The sequence below is a fragment of the Vanessa atalanta genome, chromosome 24 (assembly GCF_905147765.1).
Source record: "Vanessa atalanta chromosome 24, ilVanAtal1.2, whole genome shotgun sequence".
Lineage (NCBI taxonomy): Eukaryota > Metazoa > Arthropoda > Insecta > Lepidoptera > Nymphalidae > Vanessa > Vanessa atalanta.
The window spans coordinates 5812738-5833803 of NC_061894.1; the positions used below are offsets into that span (position 1 = coordinate 5812738).

The window sequence follows — 21066 nt, forward strand, 5'->3', positions numbered from 1 at the left end:
TAGCAGCCCGTAAATGTCCCACTGCTGGAATAAAGGCCTCCTCTCCCTTTGAGGAGAAGGTTTGGAGCATATTCCACCACGCTGCTCCAATGCGGGTTGGCGGAATACACATGTAGAATTTCGTTGAAATTAGACACATGCAGGTTTCCTCACGATGTTTTCCTTCACCGCCGAGCACGAGATGAATTATAAACACAAATTAAGCACATGAAATTTCAGTGGTGCCTGCCTGGGTTTGAACCCGAAATCATTTGTTAAGATGCACGCGTTCTAGCCACTGGGCCATTTTGGCAATGCTATATTATAAAAATAAAGATATATTCATCAAGAACTGTTAGTAGTGCACAATACATCCGAGCTAGTAGCAAAACACATGGAATACGTAAATGGTTTATATATATACAGGTTGGTTTATCTTTCTTCTTCGATTGGAAAAGACTATAATCATCAGTATACTGAAGGGCACATCAAAAATAACGGAAATCAAAACAATGAAACACAAGCTATCGTGATATTCTGACTTTCGTCCCGGTAGGTTGGCATTAGTGCCGGTTCGCCGACCAATAAGCGATCGCTAATTTGGCGAACGGCACAAAACTTTTCACACGCCACCAATGACTGCATCTCATTAATCGTTTTTCTTTCTTCTTACCGAGTCATACTTATCTCTTTATAATGACTTAAAGCTATTGATATAGATGATGATATTTGCTGTTATCTATGGTTGCTATTTTAATCTATCTTTTTTAACGTCTAAGCATCGTTTGAATTCACTGTTATCTATAATGTAATTATGATATGGTTAAAGTCATGTTATTTAGATATTGGGGTCCTCCTGACCGATTCCGACCATTCCCAACAAAAGACTGTTAATTGGAGATCTGCGCAGGACATTTTATAGTCCACAATTGTATGCGCAAATACAAATGGGGGGGAAATCTGACAGGATCGGAAAGAGTTCTGATTCAGGGCCGACAGGTTTACGTCTTTTATGAGGCACGATTATTAATTATTACTAAGAATGTACCAGAGCTACCAACGATGAGGTATGTAATGGGACCCGTCAGGATCCAGAAGGCGGAGAATCAGAAGTTTTTTTTTTGGGTGGAGCTTGTTTCCAGGAGTGCGATTGGCTGAGGACAAGCAACGTCATAAAAGATTAATATATTTAATGAAAAAAAGCAAGGATACAAGAGTCGGATTAAAGAAATAAATATACGTATAATTAAATATATATATATATATATATAGTTGGTTTCAAACAATTAAACCCGAGACAACATCAGGCGGACAAAAGTAATTCAGTCAATCCATCGACATCAACATTATAAGTATGTTTACAAACTTCTCCCAACTTAATTAAAAATATACAACATATTTGTAAATTTATTAACCTACGATAAAATGTACGTAAAATAAACAACATACATATTATATATGTAATTAGTAATATGATCATGTTCGGCGTGCATGGCGCCCTAGATATTATGAAATTATTAAATGTATTTCAGTTATAATAAATATAATAAATAATCGGACTAATTAAATATAAATGATAAATATATCATTGTCACGCTGTCTGCGCGAGCGCATTTCGATAAATGACGACGTAGACATAACAAGAAATAAGGTTTTGTTGGGTTGAAGATTTTTCTGGTAACGCAAAAAAAATCGTCGTTAATAATGTTATTTCGTTTATAACTGTGCGTATGGATAATATTTTAAATATTGTTTTTATGGCATTTGGTAGGCCCACTGACAAGCAAATGGGGCACTTGATGGTGAGTGGTCACCACTGCCCATAGACATCGGTACGATAAGGAATATTAATCATTATTTATGTCTCCAACGCGCTCAACCTCGGGAACTAAGATATTATGTCCCTTGTACTTTTGTTTACTGGCTCATTCGCCCTTCAAACCGAAACACAAAAATACTAAGTATTGCTGTATGGTGGTGGAATCATCAAATATGAGTGGGTGGTATCTATCTGGTACCCAGATGCGCTTGCACAAAATCCTCCCACCGAGTAGATAAATTACAAATCATATTTGCTTTTTCGGACATATAAGAAGTAAATTATGATTATGAAATAAAAAACAGTTCGCTTCGAATTTTTGCCGGATACGTGTGGACATATATAGTTGTTTTGCTTCCGTTTATATTTTTAGGCTTTGAGATATTTTACTGTTCCACGTATAATGCTGTAGTTTCGTTTGAAAGTGTTTTGTAAAGAAAATGAATATTACTTTTTAGGATGTAAAAACTGGAAATCCCCTTTTTTCAAAAGAACAATTTTGGCGTTCTAGCGTTTCTTCTGGAAAAATAAAATTTAAACCCGTTCCACGGGCCACAATTACTACATAATAAAATATTGTTAATTTTTTGTGATATTTGATTTTAACTATTGACCGATTGAGTTGAATTTCGGACATACTCAAAATTACTGATTTTTTTATCAATCATTTTCAATTCATATTAAGTCCTAGTTTAATTGCTGCAAAATTGAGTTGTACACTCAAATAGCTTGATAAAATATTAGAACACGGCTAGCTTTTAATTAAACTAGTAGTCTAGTACTTTTAAACCTTACCTTAGTACCTTTTAAAACGTAATCACTCGCTACGACATTAAATCGAAGCCTTAATTATTGATGGGATAACATATAAGCTAAATTAACAGAATTTAACTACAATTTCTAGTATTCGCTTCAGAAGTTTTTAACAAAAAAAGAAGGAGGTTATCGATTTGGTTGTATTTTTTCTGTTGCTTATCTCAGAACTCTCGTTTATAAACTCATTTGGAATTCATTTTTTTGGGTATATTTCCCGGTTGGTCCCATTTAAAGTTAAAGAAACAAATACGCTAATGACTTATTTACTTTACTGAATAAATTATACATTCATATGGAACGATGTTTTTTTTTATTTAAGATTGCGTGTCGCGGATGGTGTTCAAAGCGATTGGAGACAAGCGGCTCGACTCGCGGTCTGCGCGCTGTGGGACGCCCACGGCTGGCTGTTTCATGGTACACTAACCTTTCGTTATCATTAAATTGTACAAACCAAAGTCGCTTACCGCTGACTTTTCCTGTGTATGCATAGAACTTTAAAATTACACAACGGATTTTGATGCGGTTTTGTTTAATAGATATATTGATTCAAGAAGAATGTTTATATGTATAATAAATGCACAATATAGTGGAGAAACAATGATAATTTTAGAGGTTTCTAAAGTGATGTCGTGCATATAAATATTATAATATACACATTCTTTGAATGACTGAAAAATTGTGAACGTTGTAAGACATTCTGTAATATATTTAGTATCAGCATTGTGCGTGCCGGGGCGGGTCGCTAGTTAGTATTAAGATCCTCTAATTTTGAGACAAGGAATCTTTGACAAACGGTCATTTGACAAATACATAATTAATAATTTTCATACTTTGCAAATGTACTGAAAGTTGAAATTTTATCATTAAAACAAATAATGTTTTAGATAAATGATATGGTTCAGACTAGTCCAAAAATTATCATGTTCCTTGTTGTTTTCTTGTATATAATCAGTTGTAGTAAATGCGTCCCTTGATGGTAAATCACCGCCCATAGATAGTGTCACTGATAGAAATAATAACCATTCCTTATATCGGCAATGCGGTACGTAATTACACCGGCTCACTGAGCTTCCGAACGGGAACACAACGATACTATAAGCATTGCTGTTTGGCGGTAGTGTATGTTGAGTTATGGTACATAGGTATGAGAGAAACGTGTGTATTGTTTATCAGGTTACGAAATAGATGGTATCGAGAACATCCCGGACGGCCCGTTCCTTCTCATCTACTACCACGGCGCCCTCCCCATCGACATGTACTACTTCATAGCGCGGATGTCGCTCTTCAAACGGCGACACATACACACGGTGGCGGATCGATTCATGTTTAAGATACCCGGTAAGTCGGAGACAAGACCTTTGTGCATTTATAGCAATTAATAAAAATTAAGTACTTTATGGTGCTACTTTTTTTTTCAATTGTCAAGGTAATAAATGTTTTTGGTTGTCTGTTATTTTATTGTAAGGTGTTCACTAAGTGTCTGTTTTGAAGAGAATACTTTTTAATATGATTTATATCTTGTTGTAACCAAAAATACGTCATTATACCTTTAGTGCGATCGATCATGGTGTAGACTCATGTAGCTCAATGGCAGGGAAATTTACGAGTGGGAAGTTAAGTAAGTCAGTGGGTTAATTTCTTCCTTGAACGATTTTCCTTTAAAAATATATATTTTACTAGGCGGCTTCGCTTGCGTTTTAGAGGTCGGTCGTCAGGTGTAAGGTGTAAAAAAGTATATAAAGTTCAAGTTTGCTATATATTGAATTTCATCGAATTTGATTCAATGGTTTGACCGTGAAAGAGCAACAGACAGAAAGACAGCCAAAGTGTACAGATAGTCATATATACAATAAAATATTGATAATGTTTTAATATTATTTTAGGTTGGAAGTCGCTTCTGGAAGGGCTGTGTGTGATCCCGGGTACGGTACAAACGTGCGCAGGAGTGTTACGCAGTGGAAACTCCCTGGCCATATCCCCGGGCGGTGTCTATGAGGCCCAGTTTGGAGATCACTATTACAGACTTAACTGGAAATCAAGGATTGGCTTCGCGAAAGTCGCCCTTGAAGCAAAAGTGGTAAGTTTTATTATAGCTTTTCTTTTTACTTGTACATAATTGAAAAGGGTCAATCGTCCAATTATGACTGACCAAAAATAGGTGTCGTCTAATATAATATAATAATAATTTCTGATTACATTGTAAGGTTAAATGTAAATGAAAAATGTTGACGGCCTCCGTGGTCGAGTAGTGTGAGCACAGGTTTTCATGGGTACGCCACTCCGAGGTCTCGGGCTCGATTCCTGGCTCAGTCGTTGTAGAAATAGTTCATCAGTTTTCTATGTTATCTTGGCTCTGGGCGTTTCTGGTACCGTCGTTACTTCTCATTCCACAACACAAGTGCTTTAGCTACTTACATTGGGATCAGAGTAATGTGATGTTATCTAATTTTTTGAAAAAAAAAAATTGCAATTTTCTCTTTGGTTGTTTTGTTTGGTTACAATAAATAAAAAAAAAATCAAAGCAAATCAAAACCTTTTTCCGAAGTTCGATATATATCTTGAAAGATAGTTCATGTTGGTTTTAACGATTCGATATTCATAGAATTCATGTATTCTCTTTCTTTGTTCAAATCTTATATATTAAAATGTTCGTTGCCCTAAAGTGTACAATTGACCTCCACAGCCAATCGTCCCGATGTTCACACAAAACGTGCGCGAGGCGTTCCGCACGGTGGGCTGGCTGCGCGGCGTGTGTCTGCGCATCTACGCCGCCACGCGCATCCCGCTGGCGCCCGTGTACGGGGGCTTCCCCGTCAAGATGGTAACGCACCTCGGTCCGGCCATTCCCTACGACCCCACGCTCACGCCGGAGATGCTTCAGCAGAAGGTACTTTATAAAATCTTTAGTACAAATTGTAGAACCAATTATTTATTATTGATAAAAAAATATCGTGTTAAATCGTGTGCTTAATTAGATTTTTTTGTCCGTTTACATTTTATACTTTTGTGAAATTCTACTTTTTATAACGCTAAGTAACTAATGCGTTTATAAATGTGAATGTGTTTGCTTGTTACGCTTTCAACTTCATCATGAAATGTACGTGGTACACCGTATGATGTATAATGAATTGATTTTTCTAAACAATCATTCATTGACGCACAGATATGAACGACATATATTTTGTGTTGCCATATGTATCCATTTTATTTATAATATAATATTACTATAATATTAGATTAAATTAATATATTTGTTTTCTATCGTACATGAACAAATTTGGAGCAGAAATAACGGAATCCAAAATTATTATTATACACAGGTCGCAAGTGCAATTGAAAGTTTGGTCGAGGAACATCAGCGAGTACCCGGTAGCATCTTACTGGCCCTCATCGAGAGGGTCTACCAGATGCCAAAGAAGAAGAACAAGAAAACGTACACGAATGGCAACTGTCAAAATGGCATCTCTAAAAAGGAACAGGCGAGCAGTTTGTGTGAAAACAGTGACAGTGATAAAGTCAAGTTATCCTAGTGTGGAGAGACTTAAGAATTGTGAGTAAATATGATTCAATGTATGTATGTGTAAAATGCATTATGCTTTGCGTTTTATCGTGCTGGTAACATTGGTGAGTGAATTTATTAGATGTACAAATAAAGCATTTTTCTTCGATAACTTCCATATGCGTTTATAATTAATGAATTATAATTTGCTTTTATATACGAATTTTGTTTTAAGATTATTAATGTTTTATTTTTTTCATAAAGAAATTATGTTTAAAAAAAACTTTGGCTGTATAAAAATTTTTGGCTGTATGATATATTCAAAAGTGTGTTATTGTTTTTTTTTTCGATAAGCATTCCTTAAAAAAATTCGGAAATTTGTTTTTTTTTTCTATTTTAAAATTTATAAGTTATATTATTTGTAATTATAATTATATTACATTTTTATAATTATACATATCTCAATAATATATAGAGCTGTTGATGGTGATAAATATTCAAGGCATAAAACATAATTTAGTTTTAAAATATATATTAAAACATTGATGTTATAAACATATATGTAAGAACTTGTTGTAAGTTGAAATATATAAACTGTTTGTATATCTAGATAGAATGTCGCACTAGAAAAGAACTAAAATAAAAGAGATAACTTTATTTTCTTGGTGTGCGTAACAGCTACGCTTGAGTGTGTACTTAGAGGCCAACAGTTGGTCAATATTTTTTTCGATGCGTTCTCAGCTTTGACAGTCTATCGAGACATATAAATGATCAAAGATAAGAAGATATAAATTGTTTGCAAAATTATTTAGTGTAGCTAATAGTGATCATGTTCCTAAATTTCTTTTAATAATTAATTTTGCGTTCATCAAAACTTCATATAAATGTTTAAAACATATATAATCAAAATATTTTGTATTAATCTACATTTTTTATAATGTATACTGTAGATAATTTTTTCTTAAAAGTACATTGACATGGTTAGCCGTGATAGCAAAGCTACAAATGTCACATTCCTTGTCAAAGTGACAGTTCAAATGTGTTGCCAGCTGGATGCGCATTTAATATAGGTTTAAGGCATCGAAAACAAATTAATAAACATAATGATAACGGGCTTAAAATCACACTGCCAATGAAAGCAAAATCGTGATGTAGCCAGATGAAAAATTAATTTCATAAAACGTTTATTGAAAATAATTTTAAATTTAGTAATTTCGAAGATAATTATTTTTAAAAGACCACAAAAAATACTGCGATAAATTAAATATAGCTATATACTTAAATATATAATGTATTTCTAAGAAATAGGTATGGAAAAATCTTTGACAATTTATTTGCAATGTAATGAAAATAAATATTTAAAATAAAAACTAAAGCCATTCTAGGTTAGATTTTATTATGAATTAGTGTTATTTTCTCAGATAGAAGAATTATCTCGTATAAAATAAACATCTGGATTTTTAAACATACTTATTTTTCTTTTCACTTTATATGTGTATTAGTCACATAATTGATATATGACCTTAATTATAAATGATATTTAAGGGGGATTAGTCAATGCTATCTTCCTCTTTCGAATGTCCAATCACTAATGTCAGAAAGAGAGGATTCAGTATTTAACTATACACCCACTAAATATTTATAAGTAAGGCTGTTAATGTTGCTATTGATTAACAAATTAATTATAAAATAGGTGATATTCAAAATAAAATTCTCATAAATAAGACGAATAAGAACGTTTCAACATAATAACTGACATTCATCAATAAATACTCAAAAAATGTAACGATAGTTTCGGCTTTAAATTGTGTTTTGTTTACATAAGTAGAGCTGTGCTGTAAGAGATTCGAAACTCACCGCAGAACACGATAGTGACATGTCGGAAAGTGATATGCGACGCATCGTAATAGCATATCTCCTTACATTTTGAACATGACGAGTGAGATTCGAAGGGAGTTCTTACATAATTGCGTTGAAGGCCACATGTGTAACTTAAGATCGATTTTACAGATAGGACTTAAGTAATATGTGTCCCGTTGAAAGGTATAGTTTTGTCGCTTATAAGTAATTTCAAGTTTAAGTTCTTAAGAATTCATAGTCTATGTTTAATTCTGTTAAATAACTCTTAACGGGCGGTTAACTAAAGGTTTGGTTAGGATGATCGGCAGATTAACACTTGCGGTTAAGCTATAATAAACAGAAAATATCACTTAAACGATTCAACAGATATAATTTTCTTTATTAACGGTTGAATAAATATTGGTAGTATTTACCTTTTAAAGAGCAGCAGGCTTAGACGATGCTTATGATGAGTGTAGAAGTGCTTTTTATGTCGATGTTGCTTCCATTTATTAGTATAAACATTTTTAAAAAGTCAGTACACAAGTCGACCGCGGTGTTCAGAAATGTTTAAAGGAGAAAAAATGTAAAGAAAGTTTTTAAAATAATTAATATGCATAACGTTAAACAGGATTGATATTATTATAAAAGGGATTTTCTTTTTTAAGTCGTAATAATTTTTATGTCTTGGCTTGAAACATTTCTGCACGACACGGTCCAATGTTTGGTTGTCAAAATAATTTCATTTCTGCACGACACGGTTCAATTCGGTCCAAAGTAATTTCATTAAAATCGACTGAAAGACAAAATTATTAAAAGTGATCACTGTCTGATAGGGAAAAATGAAATTTTGTCGCCAATACTCTTATTTTTATAGTTATAGTGAAGGCTTCCTTTATTCTCAAATCTCATAAATACACTAAAGAAAGAATCGATCCAATTGTATTTAAAATTAAACAAATTGAGGTTTCGCATGATTAATTATTATCGTTTTTAAAATGCATGATTTAATTTGTACGTGTCAAAGGTTTTTTCATTTGTTTTTTGGTCCATATCTAAATATTTGATTAGATAATCCTCTGTGAGCAAATTACAAGTAATTTATGAAACAATGAAGTCTTAATAGAACAAAATAATATATGCTGATTTAAATATTATTATTTCTTAATTTATTTACAAAAGGTAAATATTATGTAATCAATAAAAAAATGCGGAAACTATTGTGTATAATTAAAAAATATATATTCATTAAATGATAAAATCATCATAATATTGTAAAAATCACGGATTTAAATAAGTATATTGTATTTATTAAAGCAAGCATTTATCAAGCAAATGTCAAAATATAAAAAAAAAATCTTTCCTGATAGAATAAAGCATTGGTTGAATACTTAACAGCCAAGATATATTGCCATATGTCTGTGTGTAAGTTACATTTGAACGTGTCAAATAAATGTACTATATATTTTGCTGTACATTTTGATACATAAATATTTATTTAGTTCTTAAATAGGTGCTAGAAATTATGTTACAATTCTGTATTCTCGGCATACTTAATTGACATTTTTAATGTAAGGAAATATATTTTTTTCCACATATAAATATATTGTATGTTTTTTTTTTCATTTTCCCTATATAAATATTACTTATATTACTTACAATAAAAACGTGCGAGTAAATTCGACTATTTTTGCACACATCGCACGGACGGTACTTTTTAAAAGATATCTATTTTATAATAAATACTCCGAATAGTACATATTTTTTTGTTCGCACATTATAATCCGGCCTTACTAGTATAAACATTTTAAAAGGGAATAAAAGTTATTTTAAGGTTTTATATTTTTTATTTTTTTTATAGAAAATCGTTGTAGTTGGACACATCGTCAAATTGTTGAGGTTGAGTGTTCGGCCTGACGGCTCCTCCACCCGGTCGGTATTGCGGCTGCTGAACATAGATTATCATTTACTGCACAGACAACAAAAAATCAAGATGGCGCCTGACATTTTGCGCACTATATCAGCCTATCCCTATAAACGTTGCTAGCGGGTGTCTAGTTAAACACAGTGTTCTCTCTTTCTGAAAGGATTGACTTGACATTCGAAAGAAGGAGACAGCATTGTTTAAATAATCACCCGACAACATTTATAGGTAAAGGTATTGCATTTGTAATCTTACTAATACTATAAATGCGAAATTTTGGATGGATGTGTGCTACTCAGTCAAGCCCCAACGGCTGAACGGAATTAAATAAAATTTGTCACAGTGATTGTTTAGTCTATAATAGCACATGTCTTTTACAGGGATAAATAACGACTTCTTATTTTCCATCACACATCAACTGGTACACAATAAAATTGATTAGTTAATAAAAAAAATGTGATCACTTTGTACTGTAAATAGGTATTTTTATTATTTTTACTTTTCATTATTAGTTTTATATATATGATTGATTAATGACGAAGTTTTAAGAAATGTGAAAATGAATGATGATCATGCAAAGCGGATATATTCCGTTAAATTATTAAACTTAAAAATTAACAATTTTGTGATATGAGAATGCACTAGGGGTAGTGTTGTCTATTACTTAGCAAATAAAAATTGCTTTAAGCTCTATCGAGTTTTAGTATATGTTACTAAGCAGACAAGAGTTCCTTATTTGTAATTTCTAAGTTACAAGAGAGCGTTCATAAAATACTTGGTACCGTGTTACCTTCGTAATATGTGTTGGCCATCATTATAAATCCATTTCAATGGCAGTAGAAGTAAAGAAAAACAACTTTGTCCTTGAGTTGATATAATATTATTGTTCGAGGTCTAAATAATTTTAATATTTGGTTTATTTATTTCTAGCCCTCCTTTCATTGTGATATACTGTAGTTTAATCTATCATTGTCTTAAACCCTTCCAAAAACTTCTCTTTCACCCGTTGAAACAGTTTCCTTCCTTTCATTTTCATTATTTCATCAAAATACAAACCGTTAACCAAAAAATATTCCAATATTAGGTATGTTTGAAAATGAATTACATGCTTATTGTGTTCTTTTTCAAGAAATAATTTGTAAAAATACATATCTTGATTGCGGATGTAAGTTGTTTTCATAATAGCCAGAATTGTTTTAGTCAAGTACCAATTTTGTTTTGAACGCAGCTTAATGTAAGTTAAATAAGACCAGTTCCACAAACAAACTCTGTAACTTTAATAATGTCATAAAGTTTTTAAATTACAATTATTTATGTTACATATTTATAGAAGAGTAAGCTGTCAAACTAGATCTCAAATAAATGTGAAACAATCTCAGAATATAGATGACATAATCCACCAATTAATTCAAAAAATAATTCTAGATAAGTAATTAATTAAAAATAATACAATATTATTAGTTAGACAAGGGCTTATTAAGATCTATTTTCTGGGAAGGTTAAATAAAATATTAGTGGAAGGAAGCTTTACTTAGCGGGTGCGGCTCACATGTGCGGACGAGCGCCGCGCGCCGCCTGCTGTTGCTAGAACACACACTCTGCGTCACCCTCGGACCGGCAGCCGCGGGAGCCGAGCGAGCGACGTGCCGAGGTCGACGTGTCACCTCAAGCGACCAGTGACACGTCGAGCTTGAAGCGCCACGTGAAGCGACGAGCGACGTGTCGAGGTCGAAGTGTCACGTGATGCGACCAACGAAACGTCGAATTTAAAGCGCCACGGTTGAACGACCCACATTAGGTCAAAGTGTCACGTGCAGCGAGAAGTTAAGATCTAAATGTCACGTGGTGCGCTCAGTGACGCATAAATTGACGCGAAACGAAAAACGAGCCACTAGCTCAAAGTGACCCAAGTGCCACTTTATGCAACAAATAACAAGTGTGCCTTAATGAATTCCGTATCACATGATATTTAGCTGATTTTGCACTCCTAATGATAGTTTTGCAGCCTATAATTTCTGAAGAGCTAAATTAAAGCAACAATTGATCTTTTACAAATATTCAAAATGACGAGACATACTGCTAGAAGAAAATGAACTAAAAAAAAAAAACAAAAATCAATCGTGAAAACTGCTACAAGTAACAAAAGCCAGCTCGGCAAATCGAAGTCTTTCTGGGTCGGACATAAATTTGATATATATTACATTGAGAAAACTACTGACGATAAGCGAAGCCAAACGAGCTACAGGCATTGTCACTGAAACTGCACCTGACAAACCCCTCCAAGACTCAGAGATTTCAAAGTAGCTATAAATAATATTACTATTTGTAGCAGTCAGAGTCATCGAAAAATATCGGTATAAAAATAACAGTGGACACCCTCTAACCAAACCTAAGTTAATAGCTATCTCTTTCGCACGAAGTTGAAAAGAATAGCAACTCTTGAAGTCCTGTAAGATTAGTTAGAAGATTGTGTGGAATGTAATTAGCACCAGCTTCTAATAAATGTTAGTGAGCAGGTGAAAATGATCTATAACTAGTGTCTATAGCTAATTCCAATGATAGGAGTAAATAAACTACTTTGACCTTGAATTGATGTTATGCCATTGGTGGAAATCTAAAATCTATGGTATTAATTATGGACTCTTGAAAAAAATACCATCTTGATTGTGACAGATGCACTTATCGAAACTTTGGAAGTAAAATTATATAGTGGAAATAAGTAGATAAGTGAAATAATTCTGGTTTGGTTTTAAGGTTTGTTTATTCCTCCTACCATTGAAATGCACTAAATGGCATTATGCATTTACTTGGTATTGTTTGAACATGCTTAACGGGAGTTTTTGAATTAAAATAAAAGGATTTTAACAAAAGTGTAATAGCATAACCTCTAAAGCGATGGCTATTAAGATGAAAATAATGTGATTAGTTTTATTTTATTAATAATAGATGCTTGTTGATACACACATGAACCTGTTACATTTTGAAGTCTTAAGCTTAAACATGTAACATTATATTATGTTTTAGAAATAGTAATTCAAAGTTATACAAACAATCCGGTATATACAAAATCGAATTTAATAGTTTCATTCAGGCGTGTGGTTGTGCTAATAATATTAAAGGGTTAATTGTATTTGCTGTATGCTCAGTTGAATTTCAAATGAATTAAAAATATTAGTTCAATAACGGTGTATAAAATAAGATGTTTTATGTTATCTGTTATAGACAGATATTCATTTATACGTGTAGCGCGATTTCGCTTGTGTCTGTATAAGTTCACATATGAGTTCATACCTGCTGCAGCAGATGCCTCAGGCCCGGGTTGGCCGGCAGCAGCGGGCGCACGAGGCGGGCGCCGGCGCCGCGCAGCTGCTGGAGCTGCGCCTGCAGCTGCGCCTTGCGCTGCTGCTCCTGCAGCGACACGTCAGGCGTTAGAGCGGCCGGGACACTAAGCGGCACGAGCGCCGACACCAACCGACCTCTAGCTGCTTGTAATGTTGCTCCTGTTGCTGGGCGGCGTGGAGGTGCGACATTATGTCCATCTGGGACTTGAACTGCGCCTCCTGCTGGTGAGCCGCCTCCAGGGTCTGCTGCAAGTGTTGGATCTTCTCCAGATTTTGCTGTCGAGCTGCTTCCAGACCGTCTAAAGGTGCAGAGCGAGGTCCTTTGCCTCCCAGTTGACCGACTTGGCCTACTTGATTAACTTGTCCGACTTGTCCCACCTGACCGCCCATGCCGCCGCCCATCATCATACCCTGAAAAAATAAATTAAATCGTATCCATTATGATCAATGTAGCCATACATTAGCTCTTTCAATGCGGAAAAATTAACTCGTTATCCAAGAGGTTGGGCTGAAAAGTTCTTAGGCTGACACATAGATGGCGCCATTAGTATCAAATCCATATACATTTTTTAGTTAGCCCTAACCTTCAAAAAACGCGCGTATAAGACAGCTGTTTACGACTATTAGTATCGGAGTTATAGAAATAAAGACAAAATCGCGAAAAAACGGCCTCATTTGAAGAAGAAAAATACTCTTTCATCAATACAATGCACAGTGTCACAAATCAATGAAAACGAAGGCGAAATTGCAAGAACTGCGCTTCGGATTGCTTTTGCTTTCTATCGTACTCTCCATATCTGGCCACCAGCGACTTTTTTCTGTTCTCAGCCCTTAAGAGGATGTTCGCTGGGCGGCAAAACCCGATAAAGTTGTATTGGCTCGACAATAGATTTGAAAAAATATATAAGATCAATAATACTTGGTCGGACAGTTTGCGGTATCTACCCCACTCTAGATCTGTAGGGGCCTACAGCTAGAGTAGGGTACACCAACGAGGTAGGCAGACAAAGGAACACACGGAACAACAATAATTGTTATACATATCTACTAGCTAAACCTGCGGCTTTACCCTTGCGATATTTATAAAAAACTAACTTTCAATCCCTGTTTTATCCCCTTAGGGGTGAAATTTCGTAAAATCCGTTCTTAGTGGATACCCTATAAGGAACCTATTTGCCAAATTTCAAGTTTGAAGGTGTTATAATTTCTGAGATTTCGTGATAACTCGATGATTTCGCTTTTATATATATAGATTACCTGTTGATGTTGCTGAGCTTGTTGATTGGACATGGAAGGTACAGAAGATAGAGCCCCAGCAAGGCCTCCGCCCCCCATTCCCATTCCTGCTTGCATGCCTCCTCCTAGACCTGTAGCTAAGAAATATTATCTTGAAAACATCTTAGAGAATAGAGTGGCACCCGCGATGTCCGAGGTTCATTGGTTCAATTTATTTTTTGTTTATTTTTAAAATATTATTCATATAAAAAAATATTTTAAGTCATTGCTATTTTGTCAGATAAATAATTAATGCTTTTTTTGTTAGGCTCTCTTCTTAGCTTTTAGCCTTCCCATTGATGCACAGATTGAAAGAAGAAGTTAATGAGGTTTTTTGGATTTGATTTCGTATTCATTATTGTTAAATGGGAGAATGGCAGCTGACAGAGACACACAATGATTAAAACTAAGGGTACAGCGGTCGCACGTTACCGGTCATGGCGGCGGGCGGGCCGGGCGCCGCACTCGCAGGCGACGGCAGCTGCTTGTTCATTTTCTGCTGCTGGATCACCTGCAGAGAGCGGAATCGTTGCGTAATAGCAGGAACCCGATTTATACCAGTTGGCATATAAATAGCCGTTTTAAATTGGGGGATATTACACTTGTATACATTACCTTCCGCAGCCGGTCGACGAAGGTGGCCTGATTGTTGGGTATGAAGCCGAGGTAGGCCTTCTTGTCCGGCGTGTACAGCAGGATCAGCACCTTGATGTCGCACTGCGGAGGTGACGACATCGGTGAAAAGTGAACACAACCAGCCTGCAACACAAAAGTCGTACATGGATAACATATTATATTCTCTTAACTGCATTGTTGGTGGTTTAGCCAACTTTTGGGATACATACGTTTGTGATTAAAACACTTAATTTGACCAGTTAACATTTGGTCATTACGCGATGGGATATGGTCTGTCTTTTAGGGATGAGCCGAGATGGCCCAGTGGTTAGAACGCGTGCATCGTAACATATGATTTCGGGTTCAAACCCAGGCAGGCACCACTGAATTTTCATGTGCTTAATTTGTGTTTATAATTCAATTCGTGCTCGGCGGTGAAGGAAAACATCGTGAGGAAACCTGCATGTGTCTAATTTCAACGAAATTCTGCCAACCCGCATTGGAGCAGCGTGGTGGAATATGTTCCAAACCTTATCCTCAAAGGGAGAGAAGGCTTTTGTGCGAAGCCAAGACGGTTCGCTAGTCATACATATAAATAAGCAGAACAACCCTTGCTAGTTTTCTATTTTTTATTAATATATATTTTAAACCTTTGAAGGTACTTTGAAGTACTCTAAAACCTTGTATGTGTTAGTTTGTAACAATTAACATTTCCGTTTCAGGGTACTCACAAATCCATTAACCATGACCTTGGTAAGGGCGTCCAGCGCCTCGTTCTGTTGCAAATGGAACAGCACGGATTTGCTGTCCTTCAGGTACTGACCGCCGATGTTGCTGATCAAATGTTTCGGCATTAGTTGCATTAACAGCTTGCTCGGCCAAGTGTCCACTTTCAGTTCGGGCTCGATATCTTTTGAGTTTGCGGATACCTGATGGAATATTAGAGGATTATCACAAGTTTGAAGATCACAGTCAGACATCTCATTTAATTTTCACTACTATTGTGTATACCATTGTAGTTGTAACCTTATACACTTGTACTAAGAATCAGCGTTTCGGGTGAGGACTTATAGTCCCTATAGTCCGAGTATGGCCGGGTCTAGGACGAGAAAATTGGGTTAGGTTTTCCTTTGAAGTGGTCCTCTGTGAACTAACACGTCAATGTTGAAAACTATAGATGTGTCCATAGCACCCGGCAAAAAAAGTAATTTTATATATATCATTAATTTTGTCATGCTTCAATATGCCACATTCGAAGTGGGGGGGGATTTGCAGCATCTTTATAAGCCTGCATAGAGCAACAAAGATATAAATCCTCTCTTGGCTCTAGATAAGTCTCACTTGACACGGTAGATGCTTGATGACTTTCTGCTGGTCCCCGGGCGTCTTCCCCTTCTCCATCCACTCGAGCACCCCGCTCCAGATGTAGGTGCGCTGCGCGGGCGCCGGCGTCGCCGCGAACACGCCCGCCGACGACGGGCCCGCCTGGATGCCCTGCAGCCGCTGCATGCTGGCCTGCGAAGCGTTCATTTACTTGAATATATATATAGCATACCTTGGTAATGAAACAAACTCCTTCGGGACATTTTAATTAAAAATATTTTATTAATATATATGTAATATAATTATATACCACAAATTAATTAACTAGGAACGGAATGAAAATGTTTAAAAAAGCTAGTATCATATAAAGTATCTTACCACCTACCTGCGTAGGAGGTGGAGGGTTTGAGGGTTGAGCTAGCTGCGTCAGTAGCGCTGAGTTCGCGTAGGGTGGCTGTCGAGGAGGGGCCAGCCAGTTACTTCTAACTTGTGGGACGGCTGCACGTTGGAACTGCGCTGGTGGTACCCTTGGTTGAGGAACGACGGTGCGGTTTTGTCTTTAAAAGTGTAAGAAGCATTGTATTGTATTTAATTTATAAATTGAAACTTAAAAATTTACCTGCACATTTTTATCATAAATTTCGACCAGACGTGCTACTAATTATTATAAAAATATCACTACTTTCGTAATTAATAAAATCAAATTATTTAAAAATTACAGTGTGTCAAATAAATGATAATGATGTATAAGTGAACTTATAATCGTAAACATTATTTCGGTTATATCAAAAGTATTATATTAATTATCTAAATAAACATTTAGGATAAAAGTCTTTTACATCAAATGCATGGAAAAATTGACAGATTTCTCTAGTCAAAGCATAAAATGAAAAAGCATAATATTTGCTAAAAAGATAACCTTACCCATACACGTCTGGTTGCACGTCGGGCGCGGGCGGCGGCGCCGGGCTGGGGGGACGCTCCTTGAGACTGTAACCCCGCAGCAGCACCAAATGCCTTGGATCCTGAATTCATTATAGTCATAACTACAGGTGCGGGAAAGATTACTGCATTCTGATTTATGTGAGGCATTTGTCTGCTTATAGCACAGTGTTAAAATCATAAAACAAGCTCTAATGAGTTTCGTAGACCTTTTAAAATAGATAAAGTATACTATAATCTCTTTTGGGTAGATTGTTTTGGAAAATTGTGGTTAAAGAGTAATTCTTAGATTACTCTTGTACTATGCATTTGGAGTCCCACAGGGTTCATTTTTAGATTCATTATGTAAATTCAAAAATAAAAAAAAATATATATTTAACATTTAAAATGATAATGTTCTAGATGCGGCCACGTTTTTATAATTTGTATACATTATTATATGAGTGGATTCAAAAGTTTACACTGATCGGATTCCTATATTCAACGAATGATAATGGTACATCAAAAACGACTCGTTTATGAGTTACGAGTATCGAGCTGTTAAGGTCGTTCCTGTACATAATATACAATATAAAAACTTACGAAACGTATATATTGTGACGATTTTTAATTACGCCGCGTAATTCTAACATCCATAAACTTAAAGAATCGTCTCTTTTTGTTAAATAGGCACCTATTACCTTAGCATAATTTCTTTGCTGAGCAGCATGTAGCTCCCCCCCTGCGTGCTCGTACAGCGCTAGTAGTGCGGGTAGTTTCTTCGCCGCCGCTACGGACAGCTGCGCGCCGCGCTCTCCGACTAGCCTTGCTGCTTGTTCTACTGTAGCGGGTGCTCCTAAAATGACATAACATATATTAATATTTTGGTCTTATTAAAATTTTTCAGTAAATTGAATTAAATTTAACATACATACATATTAAGAAATTAAAATGAGGATTTTGATAGTACGATAGTCTATTTAAATCTATGGAATATTATGAATTCAGGAAAAAAAAAACGACTTTTGAATTTCGGCAAAGTTGTTATCAGAACTTTGAAAGACAAACGAAAGTTGATATAGGCAGTTAAGTGAAGCATTGTTGTGTTATAAATAAAGATATCTTAATCAAGAACTGTTTGCAGTGCTATTAGCAAATCGCTTGGAGTATGTCCAAAGTTTATCTTTACTGCTTCGACTGGAATAGGGTGTAATGACTGTTTATTTAGTATACCTCTAATCAATGCATCATATTTACATCAACATTATAAATACCTAAAACCTACTAAATATAATTTAAACAAAAAAAAAATCGTCAGGAAATTAAAGACTCGAAGAGGAGTTACATACCAGGTGGAACCAGCCCCCCTGCATTTGCTGAATAAGGGGGCGAACAACACAGGAGTATAACATGGAGGGGGACATCCGAACGGCCCAGCTCTTCTAAGCAAGCGAGTGCGGCTGTTAATGCTTCGGTCACACATGCCCGACTTTCCGCATGACCTCCTATAAATCTAGAACAATGATTGTCTTCTTTATACGTAAATTTATTATGAGTGATTCAAAAGCGACACAATAAATACCCTAAATTTCATTTATGAGACGTAAAAACTTAAAAGAGAGGATCGTTACTGGCAACTCAAACAAAATTAATAACGGATATATACTAGCGACAATAATATTATCAATAAAACTGAGTAAAAAAAATATCGATCGTGTCTTTGATTGAATCTCAAACACAATTATCAATATCCTTCGTGACTTGTCCTGACAAGTCCTTCCTGTAGATGATAAGTTTAAGGCTTCACACCACGTCAACAACAAATTTAGCGAATTAATGGATACTTATTAAATTGAATTTTTACCAAAAGATGATGATTTCCTTCTCTACCGAGTATAAGATGATTTATAACTTTAAATTCATAGCGTGAAAATTCCCTTGTGCTTGTCTGGAATTAAACCGTTTTCGGTTAAGATCTACGTCGAACATACGTCAATACGTCATGTTCTTACAGATATTGTACTAAACGATATTGTCCGTCGTGTAACAAGAACGAGGGTTGGCCGTGGGATGATTGACCTGCAAGACACCTTTGAATGTTCAAGGAGACGGATCCGGTCCCAATATACGTGACGCTTGATCCAAGTGGCGGGTACTTTTGACTATGTAGACGTCACGAAGCTGCCCAAAGATATCACGGCACTGAAAAGTGATGGCGCACTTATCAATATAAATCTAGGAGGTCAGTAATATTTTTCGTCGTGCAAAGATAACATGCTCCGGTACAGCAGATAAAGGTGCGACAGCGATCCACAGGGTCGGCACAATGACCTCGAAATACCAAGTTAACGTAACTACTTCACGGTCACAAAATGAAGAAGGAAACGAGAAGACTATGTGCCGATGGCCAAAGAATAAGGCACTGCCTGAGCTGTAAAGGATGATTAAAAGTATTGGTAGAGTGCACCAGCTCCAGTAGTACTTAAAGTGAACGAGGACAGCTTTACCCTGGTGGAAAAATGGACAAGGAAGAAAATTCTCGACGAACCCGCGGCATAAGCGGTGCAGCTCCTGCTAGCGAGGATGTCAAAACTGCAGCATCTATTGTGTTCTACATTTTACGGTTAAATTGTGTTGTTCACTTTCATACATAATGTAACATTAAAGAATAACATAGATAATACTCTTTTGTGAATAATAGTTAGATAATATATCTATCATGATGCAATCATTATTTAAATTCAGAAATCCACTCTTAAATTATTAAAAACATCTTGATTAACATTTTAATTTAAATAATACTGTATAAAATACACAATTTTTGTAAAATAAAAATTACAAAATGAAAAGAACATTATGTAATAATATTATTACTTACTGTAATTTATCAACTGTTTCGACAACGGTCTGTGGGCAGGTGAAGGGACCGTAGGTGGAGACAGGCAGGCCAGGATGGCAGTCTGCTGCTAGATATGTCACGATACCGTAGACTGAACCGCTACCTGCACCTTCCTCAAGTGCACCGCCATGAAAATATCTAATAAGAATATTTAATTGTAAAACTAATGTTGTTGTTTTATAAATATAAGATAACTATAAATAATTACTAGATCTATCTAATAATTTGCACGTCACGTCATTGAATATATGTACATACCTATGTAACTATTTAAAGTTCAACAACATTTATTACAACTGCAATGTATAATGTAAACATTGTAAATTATATTCCATTAAAATTCTTGTAACATAAAAATGGTGTATGTAAAGATTAGAAGGATTAAATATTATGTAGATAATTAATTTTAACTTACTCTAGTGTTGGTACGATATAATTAGTTTTTAATTCACTTATATACGCGCTGTTCGCTGATGTAGCTTCTATCACAAAAATTACTTCGGCCTGTATGGGAGAGTCAGGAGCATTTACGGCCATTGTATTGGTTCTTAAATTAACATTATTATTAAGACATGGTATAGATATTTACTTAATTAGTTTTAAATAATAAAAAAAAACAATCAACATCACGGGTAAAGCAACATACACCTCCGATGTTTGACATTTTTTGACATTGACATGTTTTATTGACAAGTGTTACAATAAATTACGACTAGAAACTTTTGTTGGTTGCTTTGAAATATCTAGAAACAAATAAATTTAATATAATGTAATTAAAAATGCATTTTACTTCTATATTCTAATATTATAACCAAT

General features: G+C 35.2%; 2 protein-coding genes across 9 annotated transcripts in view; one reads left to right on the forward strand and one right to left on the reverse strand.

Moving 5' to 3' along the window:
• The window catches only part of LOC125073376 (transmembrane protein 68), a 32120-nt gene extending 25791 nt beyond the window's left edge, over window positions 1-6329 (forward strand). Inside the window, exons 3-7 of one of the 2 annotated variants that reach the window (XM_047684183.1) lie at window positions 2934-3028; window positions 3788-3952; window positions 4498-4691; window positions 5298-5501; window positions 5935-6328. In XM_047684183.1, coding sequence (XP_047540139.1) covers window positions 2934-3028; window positions 3788-3952; window positions 4498-4691; window positions 5298-5501; window positions 5935-6144 — 868 coding nt within the window. In that variant the 3' untranslated portion in view covers window positions 6145-6328. Of the gene's footprint in view, window positions 1-2933; window positions 3029-3787; window positions 3953-4497; window positions 4692-5297; window positions 5502-5934 lie in introns of both variants that reach the window. The other variant, XM_047684182.1, reaches the window with a different exon arrangement.
• A 3460-nt stretch (window positions 6330-9789) lies between these two features.
• Window positions 9790-20883, reverse strand: LOC125073446 (mediator of RNA polymerase II transcription subunit 25-like). 7 transcript variants are annotated; one of them, XM_047684281.1, is made up of 15 exons: window positions 20666-20882; window positions 20230-20388; window positions 18701-18864; window positions 18053-18207; window positions 17355-17455; window positions 16816-16987; window positions 16449-16622; window positions 15839-16036; window positions 15108-15251; window positions 14925-15003; window positions 14475-14590; window positions 13353-13628; window positions 13168-13284; window positions 11408-11460; window positions 9802-9900 (listed from the first exon to the last, which is right to left on the reverse strand). In XM_047684281.1, exons 1-14 carry the CDS (start codon window positions 20785-20787, stop codon window positions 11422-11424), a joined length of 2016 nt encoding a protein of 671 aa, XP_047540237.1. In that variant the 5' UTR covers window positions 20788-20882; the 3' UTR covers window positions 9802-9900; window positions 11408-11421. The 7 variants fall into 7 exon arrangements, 6 of the variants coding, with proteins under 6 accessions (XP_047540236.1, XP_047540239.1, XP_047540235.1 ...); XM_047684282.1 differs by having other exon boundaries at window positions 9885-9897; XM_047684280.1 differs by lacking the exon at window positions 11408-11460 and having other exon boundaries at window positions 9790-9900; window positions 14475-14584; window positions 20666-20883.
• Window positions 20884-21066: the final 183 nt, after the last annotated feature.